This window comes from Arabidopsis thaliana (genome assembly GCF_000001735.4).
Source record: "Arabidopsis thaliana chromosome 1 sequence".
NCBI lineage: Eukaryota > Viridiplantae > Streptophyta > Magnoliopsida > Brassicales > Brassicaceae > Arabidopsis > Arabidopsis thaliana.
The window spans coordinates 19386152-19404369 of NC_003070.9; the positions used below are offsets into that span (position 1 = coordinate 19386152).

At 30.7% G+C, this 18218-nt stretch overlaps 3 protein-coding genes across 5 annotated transcripts; all 3 read right to left on the bottom strand.

The window, feature by feature from the left end:
- Positions 1-557: 557 nt before the first annotated feature.
- Positions 558-3589, bottom strand: AT1G52110 (Mannose-binding lectin superfamily protein; the record flags this gene model as incomplete). Its single annotated transcript, NM_104092.3, has 7 exons — positions 558-895; positions 1005-1454; positions 1573-1970; positions 2282-2711; positions 2798-2914; positions 3298-3364; positions 3462-3589. 7 exons carry the CDS (start codon positions 3587-3589, stop codon positions 638-640), a joined length of 1848 nt encoding a protein of 615 aa, NP_175623.2. The 3' UTR covers positions 558-637.
- A 6340-nt stretch (positions 3590-9929) lies between these two features.
- AT1G52120 (Mannose-binding lectin superfamily protein) lies at positions 9930-12093 on the bottom strand. Of its 2 annotated transcripts, NM_104093.4 has the most exons (5): positions 12044-12093; positions 11503-11730; positions 10975-11424; positions 10452-10886; positions 9930-10339 (listed from the first exon to the last, which is right to left on the bottom strand). In NM_104093.4, the coding sequence occupies exons 2-5, from the start codon at positions 11704-11706 to the stop codon at positions 10049-10051; spliced, it is 1380 nt and encodes a 459-aa protein (NP_175624.2). In that variant the 5' UTR covers positions 11707-11730; positions 12044-12093; the 3' UTR covers positions 9930-10048. The 2 variants fall into 2 exon arrangements, with proteins under 2 accessions (NP_175624.2, NP_001323351.1); NM_001333528.1 differs by lacking the exon at positions 12044-12093 and having other exon boundaries at positions 11503-11824.
- A 2265-nt stretch (positions 12094-14358) lies between these two features.
- Positions 14359-16638, bottom strand: AT1G52130 (Mannose-binding lectin superfamily protein; the record flags this gene model as incomplete). Of its 2 annotated transcripts, NM_001333529.1 has the most annotated exons (5): positions 14359-14806; positions 14898-15362; positions 15467-15907; positions 16006-16229; positions 16604-16638. In NM_001333529.1, 4 exons carry the CDS (start codon positions 16210-16212, stop codon positions 14468-14470), a joined length of 1452 nt encoding a protein of 483 aa, NP_001319204.1. The 2 variants fall into 2 exon arrangements, with proteins under 2 accessions (NP_001319204.1, NP_175625.1); NM_104094.1 differs by lacking the exon at positions 16604-16638 and having other exon boundaries at positions 14468-14806; positions 16006-16212.
- Positions 16639-18218: the final 1580 nt, after the last annotated feature.

An 18218-nucleotide genomic window follows, 5' to 3' on the forward strand; every position in this document is an offset into this window, starting at 1 on the left:
TATAAAATTAAATAACTATTTTAAAAAGAAAAATTAAATTGATTTGAATTATAAATCTTTTAATAAAAATATTATTAGAACCATAAAAAAAAAAAAAAAAAAAATCTAGATTGCAACTAAATAATTTAAATTTAAGTTAACTAAGTTCACTACATAATCTTTAGGATTTTCATAGAGATGGTTAATAGTAGTATGAAAGTTGTTTTACTAATTAGTTGTTGGAAACTCACGTCGACAAATTGCCAAAAAATTCCTGGCATGTAGTAACCTAACAACAATTACCGACGCATTTGTTATCAGTACTCTACCAACAAATTGTTGATGAAATTGTGTTACCGACGATTATATACCAAAAAAATGAACTTCATAAAAAACAAATTTAGCTTATATCCTTTTTTCGTGGAATCTTCAAAATGGTTCTTGCTTTTGGAAACAACTTATTGAAAACAGATATATAAGTCACAATGAGCTTCACTCCAACTCCATACACTTTCTTAGAACATGAATTATTCAAAAGTTCAAACAAAGAAAAAAGAAACAAAATCAAAACAGAGGGAAAAAAAGAAAGAGGAGAAACGAATCAAAGTTAATGAAAACATAGGAGGAGAATGTTTCGTTCTAAGTCATATAAACATGATCAAGGGTGGGTGATGGGGAGTACGTGGATCCCAAGTTGATGAAGCATTTTACTTGATTTCCCATGGAATCCAACGATCTTGTGACCTCTCTTTTGGAGCACAAAGCTTGGGTTATCATCGAGTCCATAACATGGAGAGGCTCGCATGTTGGTCGTAAACATGAGCATGATTATAACTTCAGTTTCCTCACTTCCAGGTACTATGTCATAACTACCTTCCACTAATGTGAGGTATTCACCCGGATAATCCAGCTCGAACTACAAATAAAAATTAGAAAATCAAGTATAATAATATCAAGCTCAATTATATAACTAAGTTAGGGTACGTAATTGAACAATTAATTAAGAAAAGTGAAGTAGTAATCACCTCTTCATGTTTAATCAGGTTCTTGTTCCCATGATGATCTCCCACTACTATCTCGTGAGTGTCATTTTCATACAGAAACTTGACAGAAACGATACCAATCTCACCTGTCCCAATGCATATCTTTCTAACACCTTCGAAATTACCGCCATCGTCCCACGAAGCTCCTCCATCACCACCTTGTGCTTCTAGCTTTTCCGAAGCAGGAGAAAGAGGCATCGGAAAAGAATATGCACCAAGAGCCGTAAGATAACTAGGAGTCCACCATCCATGAAATCCGACAATAGCACAATCTTTGTTCTCAAGGACAAATTCAACTAAATTAGCAGTTCTGTCTCCAAATCTTTGAGAGGTTCTCCCTTTTGATGTTTTAAAAGTCAATGATGCTACCCTATCAGTACTCATGGTCCCGACCACAGACGTGATAAATTCATTTGGATAGTCAACCACAAACTGCAATAAAAGGAGCTTCAGATAAGCTATCCAACAATATATGTATATATATGGTCGAGGGATGTATTTTATTTTATTTTCTGTTAAACAACGAATATATAGTTATAGGAATTCTGACCTCTACTTCTTCTCCAGGGTAACCATCTTGCATTCCGTGGTCACGCTTTTCTACTTTGCCATCGTTGTCATAGGTTATACCGAGGCACGTTATATAACCACCAATCTCGAAAACGGAAAGCTTTCTAACAGCCTGGAAAGCACCATGATCCCAAAGTGTGCCTAGAGCAGTACCTTGCCATGCCAATTTTGTAGGAGTAATCGGAGTGAAATATGCACCAAGAGACCTTAGATTCTTCCCAGCGTATCCATGAAACCCAACAATCTTCATTTCACTGGCTGCAAGTCTAAACTTCTTACCCGTGTTGGATCCCATTAGTTCAGAGGTCTTGATATTAGTCTTGAATCGAAGTGCCTGAATGACTCCAGATTCGTCATGATCATTGTAGTAACCCTCAACTGACACCAGATATTCCTTGTAAACATGTTAGATCTCAAACTAAAAAAAATACAATTAACGTAAAATATTATTATAAGAAACTTTCACATAAGTGGATGAAAAAAGAATTACTCTCATAGTTTGTCAAAGTGAGATATGGTTTTCACTGTTTGTTTTTTTAATCGTTTTCGGACCAAAATACCCTTATTCGGTGCAACCAAACCACACAGCAGTTGGATTCGGTTTAGTTTCTGCGGTTCAGTTTTGAAAAAAAAACATATTTCTAACTAATATTATTCCATGACATGAATACATACCAAGTGTATGGAACCTTTTCCTGAGATAGAACCATGGATTGGCCCATCTTTCAGATGTCCATACTTGTCAACATACAGAAACTTGATGTACTGAATGCCTTTCGGACCACTTCGTACGTGTATCTTTGTAAAACCCGCATGGTCGACTCCATCATCCCACTTCGTGCCTACTTTGCCCCCAATCGCTTCTATTCTTGTAGGAGTAATCCAAGTAAAATATGCTCCAAGAGAGTACACCCTCCTCCCCTCAAAAGATAATCCGTGAAACCCAATGATTTTTTTCCCCTCTATTGCTAGTATAAATTTAGTACACCCGTCATGATATCCCATCGGTTCAGAAATCCTTAAGTTGGTTTTAAATTGAAGTGCTTGGATCCCAGTGTCATCTGTGTAGTATCCCTCAACAGATTCAAGATGTTCATGTTTTAGATGGTTTATCTCAAACTGCAAAAATTTGGTGAAAAAATGACAACAAGAATTCGAGTAAAGTATTTGAAAAACAAAATGTAATCTCTTCTAAATTCGTATACCGTCTGCGTGTAAGTATTATCCGATTGGCCATGGAGGGATCCATCAATGGGTTTCCCACTATTGATATAGCTGAACCGAATGGACTGTATGCCTTTAGGAGAATATTGTACATATATCTTTGTCACATCATCATTGTCAGATTTATCATCCCACATATATAAGCCTTTCTGCTTGCTCCCTTCCGCTTCCAATCATTCGGTCATCTCGAACAGATTAGAATCTTCACATATGGATGGGAATTGTGTTTCTTAGTCAGTAATTAGCATATATAGGTTTGGGATTTTAATTAAAAAGGGAAAAAGTTTATATACCTTTTCTAGCAGAGGATCAACACAAGTTATTTATTGAAGGAAGAAGATCAAGATTCTTGTTGAAAAGGAAGCAGATGCAACTATAATCTAATACTAAGTAACCTTTGGTGATCTTGGATGCTCATTACGTTGGCAATATAATTCAGATAAGATATAGAGCTCTGAAACATTGATGTAAAGAAATGTACCTTAGAGAGAAAACGTTGACCTATGATGGTAGAGGAAAGAGAGACATCCGACTGAACTATGGCGGATCTATATGGAAAGGATTAAATGGGTCTTATTTTTCTTGCCGTCTAGATTTATGATTTTATACAAATTATGAAAACTGTTACATAAACGATTTTCCTACGGACAATTCCTTCCGATCTTTATTAGATCCACGACAGACGACATCTCATTCTTCTTCTTCATACGCTTGATAGACATCTTCAATATTTTCTTTGCGTAGAATCCTGGCGAACGACTATAATTGTACATCGTTGTAGATCTCCTGCACACTTGCCTCTATTAATCTGCAAATCTGCTAATAAAACGCAGTAGTTGGAACTCGAACCCCAGACCTTTTAGTGTAGAAGCATTAATGAACTCTTGGTCAAACATTAAGCAAAGGGACTTCTACAAATGGGCCTTTATTTATACACAAATTTTAGTCTTTTTTACAATATTATTTGGATGAGATTAAAAAATCACAAATGGCGAAATTATAATTCACCATATTTTCTTATTGGTTGAATAGTTTTTAATTATATAAGAAATGATGTTTTAAATTCTTTTTTACAACGCCTCTTTTCCAAATGATACAAACCAAAAATAAAATTCACAAAAAAACAATCCAAAATTTCTTTCGATGTTTATGGCGGTGCCTAGGGTGATTTGACCTAGCGTATGGTATACGACATAAGAGAATTATTTTTATCAAATTTATTTTAAAATCTTTATAAAAAATTCCAAACACCTTTTAAAAAATTTAGAACCGGGTAACAAAAATAAGACATTTTAAAATATTTATAAAACCTTTAAAATCTTCTTAAGACCTTTTAAAACAATACCTTTTATATAATGTGTAAAACAAGAAGAATTGAGTTTTATAATCACTTTTATGAAACATTTAAAAATATTTTAAAACCTTGTAAAAGCATTAGAATTTGGTAGATTTCACGTTTTCATCTTTTTAAGAATCTCAACGTCGAGTGGACATTTTGGATTTCTAGAATCTTATCATGGATTGAGTTGAGGGAGACAAACAAAACGCAGATTCTCTTCAATAATCAGCCAAAGTTCAAGTTCTAAATTAAAGCAAGTAAACACAAGCTTTTGAGTTTAATTCGTTATATAAAAACAAAAACGGAAGCAATAGAGAAGAAGAGATGAAACTGTTGAAAGAATTGCATCATCACTTTCACATGCGGTAACTCTTAGTCAAAGCAGTGTTTTTTGTTGAATATTTAAGTAGTGTTTATTGTTGAAAATAAGAAGTGGTGGTTGCTCATTTAGTCAACAAAAGTAGGCTGCGAACTCTCTATAAATTGAGAGGAATTAAACGAGAGCAATTATCCCATAACATACAATACAAGAGAGAGAAGTTGCAATATCATGCAACGTAGAAATAGAGTGTGAGGTTTGAGAAAAATAAAGAGTGGTGTGAGATTTGAGTGTATTTGTTATTAAGTTATAAACTTTGTATTGTGAGTGATTTACAAATAAATATTAGAGTGTTTTCTTATTTTGGTTTATATATTTGTGGTTAATTTATTAATTGTGTATTTACAATATACCAATTATAATTCAACCCAATATTTAACCAACTATTCTCTACAGAAACTCGGGATTATTTCCATTTCTCCTTTTGAACAAGAAAAACAGCGTATTTAATTCAATAGATTAAACATGGAAAATTGTTTTCTGGAATAGAACTGAAAACTGGTCATCATTTTTGTATAATTAAAATGATTTGGGGTAAATATAAAAATTGCTGTTTTAAAAGATTAAATGAAGTCGTACACAAAAAAAAAACAATACAAAGCCGTCCCGCGATTATTGTTTTCGGGATTGTAAATTCGACTCAATAGCTACCATTGAATCATTTTACAAGACTCCTACTTCGGTGGTCATTAATATATTATAATGTCATTTTGTAAGATTAAATAAGTCTGCTTTAAAATACTAATAAATTCTTATTTTAAAAGACTACACGAAGTCGTGATAAAAAAAACAAAAAAAACAAAAAAAGCTTACAAAGTCTTCCCCGCGAATATCGTTTACAGGATGGTAAATTCGATTCACGAATCAAAAAGATAGACATTTTGCAAATAATGGAAGTATGGAACCCTACTTGCATTGTATTAAGTTTGTTTTATTTTGTCAACCCTTGCATTTATTTCCTTGGCTTTGTTAAAGATTATAATGAAATATAAATACAAATTTCCTGCATATATATAGATGACCTTGCTGGAGGAGATATTGTAATAGAAGGAACAGAGACTGCTATCTTGTTTTGTAAGTTGAGGGTAGGACGTGCCTCTTTATATATATAGATTAGAAAAACAATTGATACCTATTTGAAATATAAAAGAATAGGAAAAAAGAATACATGGTTAAACATTGTATTTTCAGCTATATGTATTATATGACAACATATATGAACGGTAGATTGTCCTGTAGTTAACACTATAAACATACAATTTTGGTATACTGATTAATTGACTCGGGCGTTGACTAATATTGACCAACGTTGACCAACAAAAATATTCAAAATTTTATTTATTTACTTTAATATTTAAAAAGTTTTATTTGATGTATTATAATCAAAAAACATATTTTATATTCAATACAAATATATTTTTATATATTTGTATGCATTAAATCTTATAAGAACTATTTTTTTCAATTTAAAACTAAACTAAAAATAGAATAAAAATCATTATCTATATTATTAATTGGGAAGCATTGTGTGAACTACAACATTGTAAAGGTAGTTTAAGACTAACTAAATGAATTTTTGCATGTGTAATTTAGTAACTTAACAACTACTACAACTAAATAAATATCTTGGATTTTGTTTTTATTTTTTAAAACGAATTAAATCAATAAAATTAATAACTACCCAATATTTTCGGAAATCATTTAAAAACATTTCTATAACATATCAGGCTATTTTAATTCGAATTATATATATGTAAAATTATTTATTTTGGTAATATATTATTAGATGATTCAGAAACTTCAGTCTAAATTAATAACAAATTATCATTTAGTTTGGATTTTAAATCATTTCCTTAACAAAACTATGTTAATTGTTTCTAATTAGTACACATAAAAACGATTTTAAATTACGATTTAGCATATTCAAAAGATAATTTTTGGATTTTAGTTTTGTAAATATCTAGAAAAAAAATTTCAGTATAGATTAAAATATTTAACATTTTAATTAGAATTTAAATGATATAAACCTTTAAAGTATTTTTTAAACAGGTAATTTTCATTATTTCAAAAATATATAAGCTAAACTGAATTATATAAAAGAAAAAATATTTTTAAACGTATTATAATAGTTACAAGCTTTTGGAATATTCATTCTTCTAAATTCGATTATTTCTTTTTTTTTTAAACAGTAAAACAAAATTTAAATACTAATATTTTAATGCAAATATTCAAAATGAGAAAATATTGATTCACACCAATATTCTTATTTTTTTCTTTCAAATTTGAATGACTTTTTTTGGAACAAACAGTAATATGATTTTTTGACAGATCATTAATTGTATTCGAAATATAATAAATAAGTTTGAGTACAATCTATCTCTTATAAATGTTATGCATATATTCACATTGCCTCAGAATCAATCTATAATATCGATTCTTTAAAATAATAGATAGATATTCATAAGTAAATTACTTCATGTTACCAGAAACTAGAAACTAGCGGGGTGTTGTTCAATATTATACCACATATAAAATCATGGAATTAACAATCAAAATATAGTTATACAATCTTAAACAATAAACAAAACAAATATAACTTAATTTAATTTTTTTATTTTTAACTATAATCAACAAATATATCAGTTTATTAAAAAATAAAAAAAATAACCCGTGGTACACTACGGGTAAATCCCTACGATTTCATAAGGTTGCAGTATCAATTTATATATATTTTGACTTTTAATATATACAATTATTTTAACAATTATGAGAAAAGAAAACGTTAGTATTTTTAGATTAAATAAGAAATTATATAAGCAATGAACAACTTTTTACAACTTACTTAATAACATGATCTCATTTGTATAAATATTTAACCATATAAAACCAAATACTACTATACTTTAATTATAAGAACTACATCTTATTGAAAGGTTTACAATAAAAATTGGTTTTATATACTACAATATCATAAATTTATAAATCCCAAATTAGTTTTAAATATATTAATCCAAGATGTACCACATGTCAATCCCTCGATTTTTTATATTACAATAACAATATTAAAAAGTAACAAAATAATATTTAATTATATAGAATGAAGTTATATGGTAAAACGAGTTTAGATTGATATTAATACAGGACGATAATCTACGAGTGAAATCTTAGAATTAACAATTATAACACAATTATATAATCTTAAATACTAAACAAAATAAACAATATTTACAAAACAACTATAACTTAAAATTCGAATTTTTTGTTACAAAAAAATCGATTAACGATGTACCGCAGAGTAAATTTCACATTATATCATCTAATTGATCAAATTTCAAACAAAAACAACTGATTTATATATACATCAACTAACAAAAATACACAAATTTCCAAATATTTCTATAATATTCTGCAAATTGAAACAAATACAACAATCTATTTACTATGCAAAATACAAATAAGACATAAATAATATAAATTAATAAAAAAAATTAGGTATTATATTATAAATAACATTATACACTTTTATATGCACATTATAATTTATACACTATAGTATCTTTAACTAAAAATATATTCCAATACATTTCTTAAAATATGAAACTCCGCACGTATATGCGATTCAGAATCTAGTTAAAATTTAAATTTAAACCAGAAAATCTTATTAGAATCAATTAAGTAAGAAAATTTCTTACTTTAGATTGTCAATAAAAACCATAAATTCTTGTTTGATTTATATCTATACAAATGTTTATATAATTTAATATTTTTCAACCACAAAAATTATTTCCTACAATAAAAATTATTAGAATAAAACGTAATACGAATTTGATTTTACAAACGTTTTTGCTAAAAAATCAAAATTCTTTGATTTTCTATCTTTATATATATTTAAAGGAAAATTTGCAAGTTGTTTGGTTGTTTATGTGTTATTATGAGAACTTTTCTTAATAATATTATATAGTTATAAAAGTGAAATACATGATATACAAAAAACATATTTAGACTAGAGAGTATGTAAAAAACTATAATTTTTTTATCATGCAAACTTTATATTAAAGAGTCATATAGTCAATTTTTCATATTATTTCATAGTGAAATTCATATGTATTAGATTTGATTCCAATGATTTTTATTGTAAGAAATAATTTGTGTGGTTCAAAAATGACAATGTATAAAATAAGCAATTCTCTTATTTAGTTGATTTTAATAAATAAAATCCGATTTTCATTTTGGATAGTATCTTAAAAAATTATTAATGGTTTTTCCTACACTATTAATTTAATTTTGAAATTGATAAAAACAAACTATTATAATAATTAATGCATTAAAAATATATTTATATTGAATATAAAATTTTATTTTTGAGTATATAACACCAAAAGAAAATATTTTCTTTTTTATTATTAAACTAGTTTAAATATATAAATATATTTTTTTTGGTTGGTCAACGCCGGAGTTAACTCACCGGTTTACCGGAATTGTATGTTTATTTTATCAACCACATGATGTTCTATAGTTTATATATGTGGTCATGTAATACATCTATTTTGTGTAGCCCAAGATACAATAGTATAGTTGACATATATGAACATGTATTTTCCTTTACTTTGTGTAGATATCAATCTTTTTTTTAGAAATTATTGTATATGACTCCTGGTTTGCGAGTCTATATGCCCTCTAGTGTAGTCTTTGCTCAGTGAAGGGTTTACATAATAGTAGTTTTTGTAACATAACATAACCATTATTAAAAATAAATTTTCAATATTTTGGGTATTCAGAACCAAACTGAAAATAGCCAAAACCAAACCGAACCTAATCCAATATTTTAAATTAAACAGAACCAAAGTGAATCTACACTAAAATTTTGAAATAACCGAATGGATCCTAAAACTCTTTTACCCAAAATAACAGAAACTGAATAGATCTATCCGGAACCGGATGAATACCCGAACGTCCAGACAAATATATATTGTTTCATTTATGCCCAATTATATTTTCAATATACGATTGATGATCAAATTAAAAACTCAGTGGTCTTAACCGTTTCTGTCACACAAAACCCTTTTGTTTCCTCCAAAATATAATCACATAATTGTTAAAGTGAAAAATTGGAGTTAAGTGTTTTCGTAAAAAACTTTTCTTATTAAATGATATTGAAATTGATGCTCCAAAAAACATAAGAGCAAATACGTAAGTAGAATACAAGATTAAGAGATATAAAGAGCATGATAAACTTATTGTAGAAAGTTTCACAAAATTGTTAAAGTGAAAAATTGAAGCTTAATTGTTTTAGAAAAACATTGGTCTTATTAAATGATATTAAGAGCACACACGTAAGTAGAATACAGGATTACGATACATGTATTTTTTTTATTTTTTTATTTTTATTTGTTTTAGAGGATTACGATACATTAAAGAGCATGATAAAGCTTAGTGGAGAAAGTTTCATTTGGTCTCAAACATGAAGATGATCAAACATCGTCGAAACCACCGTTGTCTTGGGAAGCTCCTCTATCACCAGCTTGTGTGTATGGCTCCCCGGCCCGCTTCAGCAAGAGAAGTCATCGGAAAAGAATATGCTCCTAAAGCATAAAGAAAAAAATCCGAAGATGCTCCATGGAACCCAACAAGAGCACAACCTTTGCTCTCGAGCAAGAATGTTTTATTAGATGCCTTTCCCAGTATTGGAGAGGTTCTATTATTTGATGTTTTGAAAGTCAACGACGTTATAAGAGTGCCGCCAGGGTTGTCTCTATAAGTCCCCTCCACAGAAGTGAGAAACTCATTTGGATAGTCCACTGTAAACTGCGACAAAATGAGATTTTACATATAAGCAGTGTTCAAGAACACACACACGCATATATATAGATAAAAACATATGTGTTCGACCAATATTCAGAGTTGTAGGAATTATAACCTCTTCTTTTGTAAAATCACCCGTTCCCCTCTTCCCCCCCTGCACACGGGTTTCGATTTTGCCGTCCTTAACGTAATCGAACTCGATACACCTTACTATACCATCATTATGATAAAAGGACACCTTTTTTACACCTTCGAAAGTACCATCATCCCAAATGTCACTTCCTTCACCTATGTATTCTAATTTAGTTAGAGTAAGGGTTGTGATATAAGCTCCAAGAGCGTTTAGGTTATCCTGAGCAGATCCATGAAACCCAATGATCTCATGGCCGTTGCATCCAAGTGTGAACTTAGTACCCTTTTCATCGTCTCCCATTACTTCTGAAGTCTTTATGTTGGTTTTGAGTTGCAGTGATTGAATTACACCAGAATCTTCGTCGTAGCAACCGTCAATAGATAGCAGATATTCCTTGTCGCTATGGTTAATCTCAAACTACAAAAATAAACATTGCATATTGCGGTAGTAGAAAACCAAGAGGCTTGTCATCAAATTTAAATTTAAGTTATGCGGTCATACATACCGGTTCTAGCGTGTATCCTCTACCCGTCTCTGAGCCATGGAGTTGCTCCTTCTCCGGATCTCCATCCTTGTCGACATAATTGAATTTGATATATTGTATGCCTTCCTTATTAATACGTACTTGAATCTTTGTTACACTATCATGGTCACCTCCATCATCCCACTTTGTTCCTCCATTTCCCCCTTGCGCTTCCATTCTTGTAGGAGTGATGGGAGTGAAATATGCATCAAGATCTTTAAGGCGATACTCAGCAGATCCCTGAAACCCAATGATTTTATTTCCATGTTTTGCCAGTTTAAATTTTTTTAAACCCCAATATGAATATCCTATGATTTCGGAAACCCTCAAGTTGGTTTTGAATTGAATTGCTCCAATGAACTCGCCACTTCTGTTGGTGTAGTAACCCTCAACGGATTCTAGATATTCGTTTTTGAGATTGTCAATCTCAAACTGTGTAAAAGTTGGTGAAAACAAAAGTCAATATTAATTATCCTCATTAACATAAAATAATAAAGGGATATGTCATACCATCTGCAGAAATCCTCCACCCGAATATCCATGGAATGGTCCATTTTTCGGTTTTCCAGACTTGACATAGTCAATCTTGATGAAATCTATGCCGGTTTTACCACCTACCAAATATATCTTTGTCACATCATCATGGTCAAATCCATCGTCCCACTTAGGCCCTTCGTTTTGGATCATCTCTAACGCATTCGAATCTTGAGACATGGTGTTGTATTGCTTTGCTTATAGCTAATAATTTGCATCAATACCCAATTGTGATTCATTAGGTAGAAAAATCAAAATGGGGGGAAAACATTTCGGACAAGGAACAGACAGGCTAATATATTGAAGGAAGGAGACCATTTGCAAAAATACAGAGAAGGAAGATCAAGCTTATTGGGTGAAAAGGGGCAAATTCCATATATTACCTTATAAGTAAAAACAGGAGATAGCCATGCTCTAGATTGTAATTACGTTTACAAAAGAAAAATCTAGGAATACAAGGCTTAAACATTAACTAAATAAAAGCAAATATGCATAAGGAGAGGGAGAGAGAGCTGACCTCTAATGGTGAAGTGGAAGTTGAAGAATAGATAGTACTGTGGTGGTCTTTAACCCTATGGATGGAGGCTATTTATATACAAGTTTTGGGTCTTTTATAAATAGAGAATATTGGGTCTTTTTATTTATTTTTATTAATTTGGTCTTTGATAAATATGTAAAATACAACTAGGTATTTTATTAGAGAAAATTGTTAAATGAGAAGTCATTCTCCATTGGTGAAAGTTCGAAACTCTAATTTGGACTATGTCAATCATGACTTTTTAAGAGATATATTGGTGATAATTTGTTAGTAAGAGAAAGTCTCACATCGGAAGTTGGAGAAATTATCTAGTGATATATAAACATTTATTGTCAATTGGTTTTGAGTTGAATGTCCATGTTAAAATTACATTTTCATGGTATTAAAGTCACCCAATCGTTGGACCATCATGTGGATGTTGTTCCCACATATGTCTACGCTTTAAATGTTTATGCCTGAGCGTGAGAGAGGGTGTTATTGAAAGTCCCATATCGAACCACCTCGTGAATGTTGTTCCCACATATGCCCGCGCTTCAAAACCAATGATTCCTGAAAGTAAGAAAAATTAAATAGTAATATATAAAAGGTTTAAACCACTCCACTCGTTCCTAATTGATTTTGAGTTGAAGCTCATGTTAAAGTCCTAATCTGTCATAGCTTCAAAACAAAAAAAATTAGAATTGATCAAATTGGTTTAGCTTCCATCCATTGCCGTTTTTTAAAACCTTTTTAGACAATTTCAGCCACTATATGTTTTTTACTGCTCGTTTTATTTTGTTTGTTTCATTTTTTGTACTTTAAATTGTTTGATAGTTGTTCAGCTTGATTGATCAGAATCAGATATGTGAATGTTATTGTTGCATACCCTTCTCTTTTGTATTGGAAACCCCCAATCTTGAGTTTTATTTTAATTAACTGTATGATTGCCAACCAAAAGAACAAGAATAAAAAGGTGGACCAAAATATTTTTTATTTTAATATAAAATTATTGGATTTTTTTCCGGTATAATTTTAATGAGGTCCAAATCTAATAATTACTATAAAACTCTTGCTTCTATAGTCGTTAATATAGTATATATATATAGCCAACTTAAAACATTGAGTTTGTTTTAAAATGTTTAAAATGTTTCAATCATTGTCGTTAATATACTATATATAGAGCCAACTTAAAACATTAATAATTAATCTAAAACCCATGCAGTGTATATGAGAAAGACATCTTTTCCATATTACGTTTTGGACATATTCACACCTTGTCCTTGTGGCTTGTGTATATGAGAGAGACATCTTCCCATTTAGGGTATCCAATCAGATTTATCCATTGCATTTAATATGAAAAATATAAAGAGAGAAAATGAGGGATGAAGTCATGAAGGTGTCTATACAATCTTAAATGGTATTACTTAGAATAGAGTCTATACAATTTTAAATATGAAATCATATTCTAAACGACTATATGAAGTCGTCCCACGCTATCTCAAAAATTGTTTTTTTTATAAAATTGTCATTTAGACAAATAGGCGTGCATCATGCATGTAATGGAACCGACGTCCATTGCATTTCATTAAAGAAACAAAAAATATGATTTTAAAACTGGAAAAGTTTTTAAAAAAATCTAAATTTTAAAAATGGAGAAACCAACAAAAATCTATCATTAACTTGTGATCCGGTGAACGTTTGAATCGGTTAAGTATGATTTTACAAAATTCATTTAATTCAGAATAAAATATAGAGTTTAGACTATATTCAGCAATTTTTTAAATATATTTTTAGTTTATAAACTTATTTAATGGTTTAGATTTTGAGGAAAACTTTACAATGCCGCTTTTTTTTTCTCAAACACAATACCGTCTTAAGAGAATAAATAGAATATTAAGAGAGACAACCGAGATTTGTTGTTTTGAATACGCGATATTTATCCGTTTATTTTTACCTACTACTTTAATATTTGTTACGGTTTTAGTTCTTAGTTGGATTTAAAAAAATTAATCACCTTGTTATTAATATTAATGTAGTATGACTATTTTTATTTTATATTTATAAAAACTATATAATTCCTATAATATAAATTATATTAAGTAAATTTTAAACAATTGGTCAATGGTCGAATATGGTCGACCCAATGATCCGTGACTGAGAAAGTAGTCCTGGTGGGATTCAAAAATATTGTTTATTTTAAGCTATATTTTTTGAGAATAATATATATACCCTTTAGGCATAAAAGTGGGCAAACTCGTTATGTTTATCTTCTATCAGTTAAAGTACAACCAAAAGAGGGATTAAAAACATGGGATTTTATTATTTCTTAGAAAAACATGTCTCATAAAATGAGATTGATAAAGACAAACCAAAACAATACATAGTAGAGTGCAAGATATATAGGAGATCACTACAAGAACGTGATCAAACACCGCCCAAACCACCATCACCACCTTGTTCTTCCAGTGCTTTCCCATCATGAGAAGGAGGCATCGGGAAAAAATATGCTCCAAGACCATGAATAGAATTATAAGAAGACCGTCCATGGAACCCAACAATAGCACAGCCTTGGCTCTCAAGCTTAAATTCTGAAAGATAGTTACCAAACACATTACCAAATGTCGGAGAGGTTCTACCTTTTGATGTTTTGAAAGTCAACGATTTAATCATCACATTTCCAGTACTAAAGCTGAGTCCAGTATTAACGACAGTGGCAATGCCCTCCACGGACGTAATAACCTCATTTGGATAGTCCAGGACAAACTGCAACAGAAAAGATTATTATGTATAAGCCGTTATTCAAGAACAAGGATAGATAGATAGAGACAAATATTTAGAGTTGAGGAATTATAACCCCTCCTTCTTGTACTGCGGCAACAATTTTCGGCCCGTGCTCACGGGATTCGACTTTGCCGTCGTCATCATAATCGAACCGAACACACCGCACGCTATATCCATCATAATATATATGCACCTTTTTTACTCCTTGGAAACTACCATCATCCCAAAGGTTACCTGAAGCACCATTCTTAGGAAGCTTTTCACGAAAACTATCTTCGTATTCCAATTTAGTTAGAGGAAGTGTTGTGAAATATGCTCCGAGAGAATATAGGTTCTTGCCAGCATGTCCATGAAACCCAATGATCTTATTAACAGTGCATCCAATTGTAAACTTCACAGCATCATCGTCATAGTAGCCCATAAGTTCCGAAGTCTTCATGTTGGTTTTGAATTGCAGTGCTTGAATGACACCGGATGCATCATCATAGTAACCATCAATAGACATCAGATATTCCTTGTCGAGATGGTTAATCTCAAACTACAACAAAACACGTAAAAACAATACATCAACAACCATTTACAAAATCTTTTGTGGACTCAAATATCTTGGGAGATTTATTTTTATTTCCTAGTCACACATACCGGCTCAAGTACGTAACCCTGACCCGAGGTAGGACCATGGGTTTCACTTTTGGGATGCCCATCCTTGTCAACATAATCGAATATGATGTCTTTTATACCTTTATGATCACTTCGTCCATGAATCTTTGTTACAGCCTCATAGTCACCTCCATCATCCCATTCATTGCCTCCTTTGCCCCCTTTGGCTTCCATTCTTGCAGGAGTTATCCAAGTAACATATGCTCCAAGAGCTCTGAGGTTAACATCAGCAAAACCGTGAAACCCAATGATTTTTTTGCCCTCCATTGCTAGCGTAAACTTGTGACCAGAATATTCATAGCCCATTATTTCAGAGATCTTCAAGTTGGTTTTGAATTGAATCGCATACATTATATCGTTATAGTAATCAAAGTAACCCTCGACAGATAAAAGATGTTCATTTTTTCGATGATCAATCTCAAACTGCGAAAACATTGGTTAGAGAAAAGAAAAAAATGGTCAAAGGTATCCACATGAACACGAATAAAGGGAATTTTAATAAGCATATTTCCAAGTCATACCATCTGTGTGAAACCTGTGTCTGAATAACCATGGAATGATCCATCTAACAATTCTCCGGCCTTGACATAGCCAAACTTGATAAATTCTATGCCTTTAGTACCACCTCGTACATATATCTTTGTCACATCATCATGTTCGGATCCATCATCCCACATATATTCGCTTGACTTTCTCTCGGAACCTACCGATTCCAACTTTTGGGTCATATCGGATAGATTTGTATCTTGAGACATAAAGGCATATTGTGTTACTTAGTCAGTAATTCGCATCAAAAGCAATATGTGTTTCATTACGTTGGGAATTATTAAAAGATAAAACCATTTTCAAACCGATGATCAAACAAGATCTAGAGTGAAGCAAGAAGGCCATTTAAACGATCAAATTTCATGGGTGAATAAAGAAGCCGTTACCACTATTATCTATTGTTTACCCAAAAAAACAATTATCTAATTAGAACTTAGAAGACAATAGAACTCTATAGTTTTCCAGACTATGCTCTTTACGTTTACAATAGTTTATATAAGAATATAGTGCTCAAAACATTGATAAAAGTTAAAGCAAATCTGTATAGAGAGAGGGAGGAGAGAGAGCTCTAACCTTTGGTGTTGCAGGATAGAGAAGATGAAGAACAGAGAGTATTGTTGTATGTTGGTCTCTATAAGCTGATGGATGAAAGGTATTTATTTGTATACGAATATGGAGAGAGACTTTTTTTTGGTTAAAAATATTTGTTTTGGGTCTTTAAAAAATGTAAGAATTAAGGTCTTTGCTAAAATATAATATACGACCCGAGCTTCGCCGGTAAACTGACTAGGTCTTTCATAATTGTTATAATTCTTAAGTTGAAGACAAAAATTAGAAGTAGTTTATTTGAGGAAGAGAGAGAGAAAAAGAGTTTAGTCTCGGTTAAATGTGAAAATATTAGAATAGGAAATTGTTTCCACAAAATTAATTGACGAAGAAAAATAAAATGTTTTGGAGGATAAGAAGACGAATCAATTGATTTTATTTTATTTTATGTTGAGATGAATCTTCGAAGTATTTTACATGACTCCCCTTTGATGCATGTGTCTCAATTGGCACTTTTCAAATTATTTATGACTCTCACCACTAGTTACTAGTTAGTTAATGTATATTAGAAACTAGATAATGCCCGCCTAAATAGGCGAGTGTAAGATACAAAAATAAATTATTTAGGCGGGTGTAATCATAAGTTAAATTTTTAATGACACATGTAAAAATCCGATCGTTTGACTTGACACGTGGCACGATCCTATAAATTAGTAACTTTGAAAACCATACTTTATATAATAAGATATAAGACCATCTTAATATTATACATTACATATGATTTAAAATATTAATATAAAATTATATTATTATTTAAAGAAGTCAATGTGTATTAGAGTCATCTTAATACTGTACGATTAGAATACTATTTGCTTTGGTATATTATGTTTCCGAATATGTCCATCTGTATTTATTTTAGGTTTGGTCGTCAGATATAATGTTCGTTTGCTATATGTAAACGATAAATTACGTGGAGATGTGTATTTAGTCGAGTGATTAAATCTATTTGATTCTGCTTTTTTTATTGTTGGAGTTCGATTCCACTAAAAAAGCGATAAATCATATAAATCATATAAATCATATTTAGCAAAATTGTATTTTCAAATACTTCTAAAGTTGTAATAGACAAATCATATAAGTTACACAAGATTAGTAGTCTAGTAGGGGCTATATATATACATTTTATTGGTGATATGTGGATTTCAAGGGTATTATCACTCTATATACACAGAATATTACAAAATTAAGTCCAAGAAAAAATTACTGTTGAGTTTTCTCTTTCCATCATGAAAATACCTTTATACTCTTATATCATATTTGCTTTTGACGTTAAATATTTTGTTACCTTTTAATAATAATGTTATCATCTTCCCATAATTATACAATCTTTGAAATCAAATCGTTGGTTCAATAGCTGATAATTTAATTATATCGTCAACTGTATTATTAACATGTTAAGTAGGTTTGTATCCTAAGTCTTTTCATCCATACATCAAAACTTTATCCAAGTATCCATATTTCGCTAACAATATTATCCTGATAATACGTTATATGCTAACTATTCTGATGCATGTATTTTTTCTACATGATTATTCAGTCGCAAGTCAACTTTTTTGCTTTTCATGCTAAATATTTTGTTACC

Bases quoted from the DNA above. Each gene is read 5' to 3' on its own strand.
- AT1G52120 (NM_104093.4), bottom strand. From the start codon at position 11,706: ATGTCTCAAGATTCGAATGCGTTAGAGATGATCCAAAACGAAGGGCCT. The intron at 11,425-11,502 runs GTATGACATATC...ACTTTTACACAG, and splicing joins GTGGAGGATTTCTGCAGATG to TTTGAGATTGACAATCTCAA. The intron at 10,887-10,974 runs GTATGTATGACC...TTATTTTTGTAG, and splicing joins GAGGATACACGCTAGAACCG to TTTGAGATTAACCATAGCGA.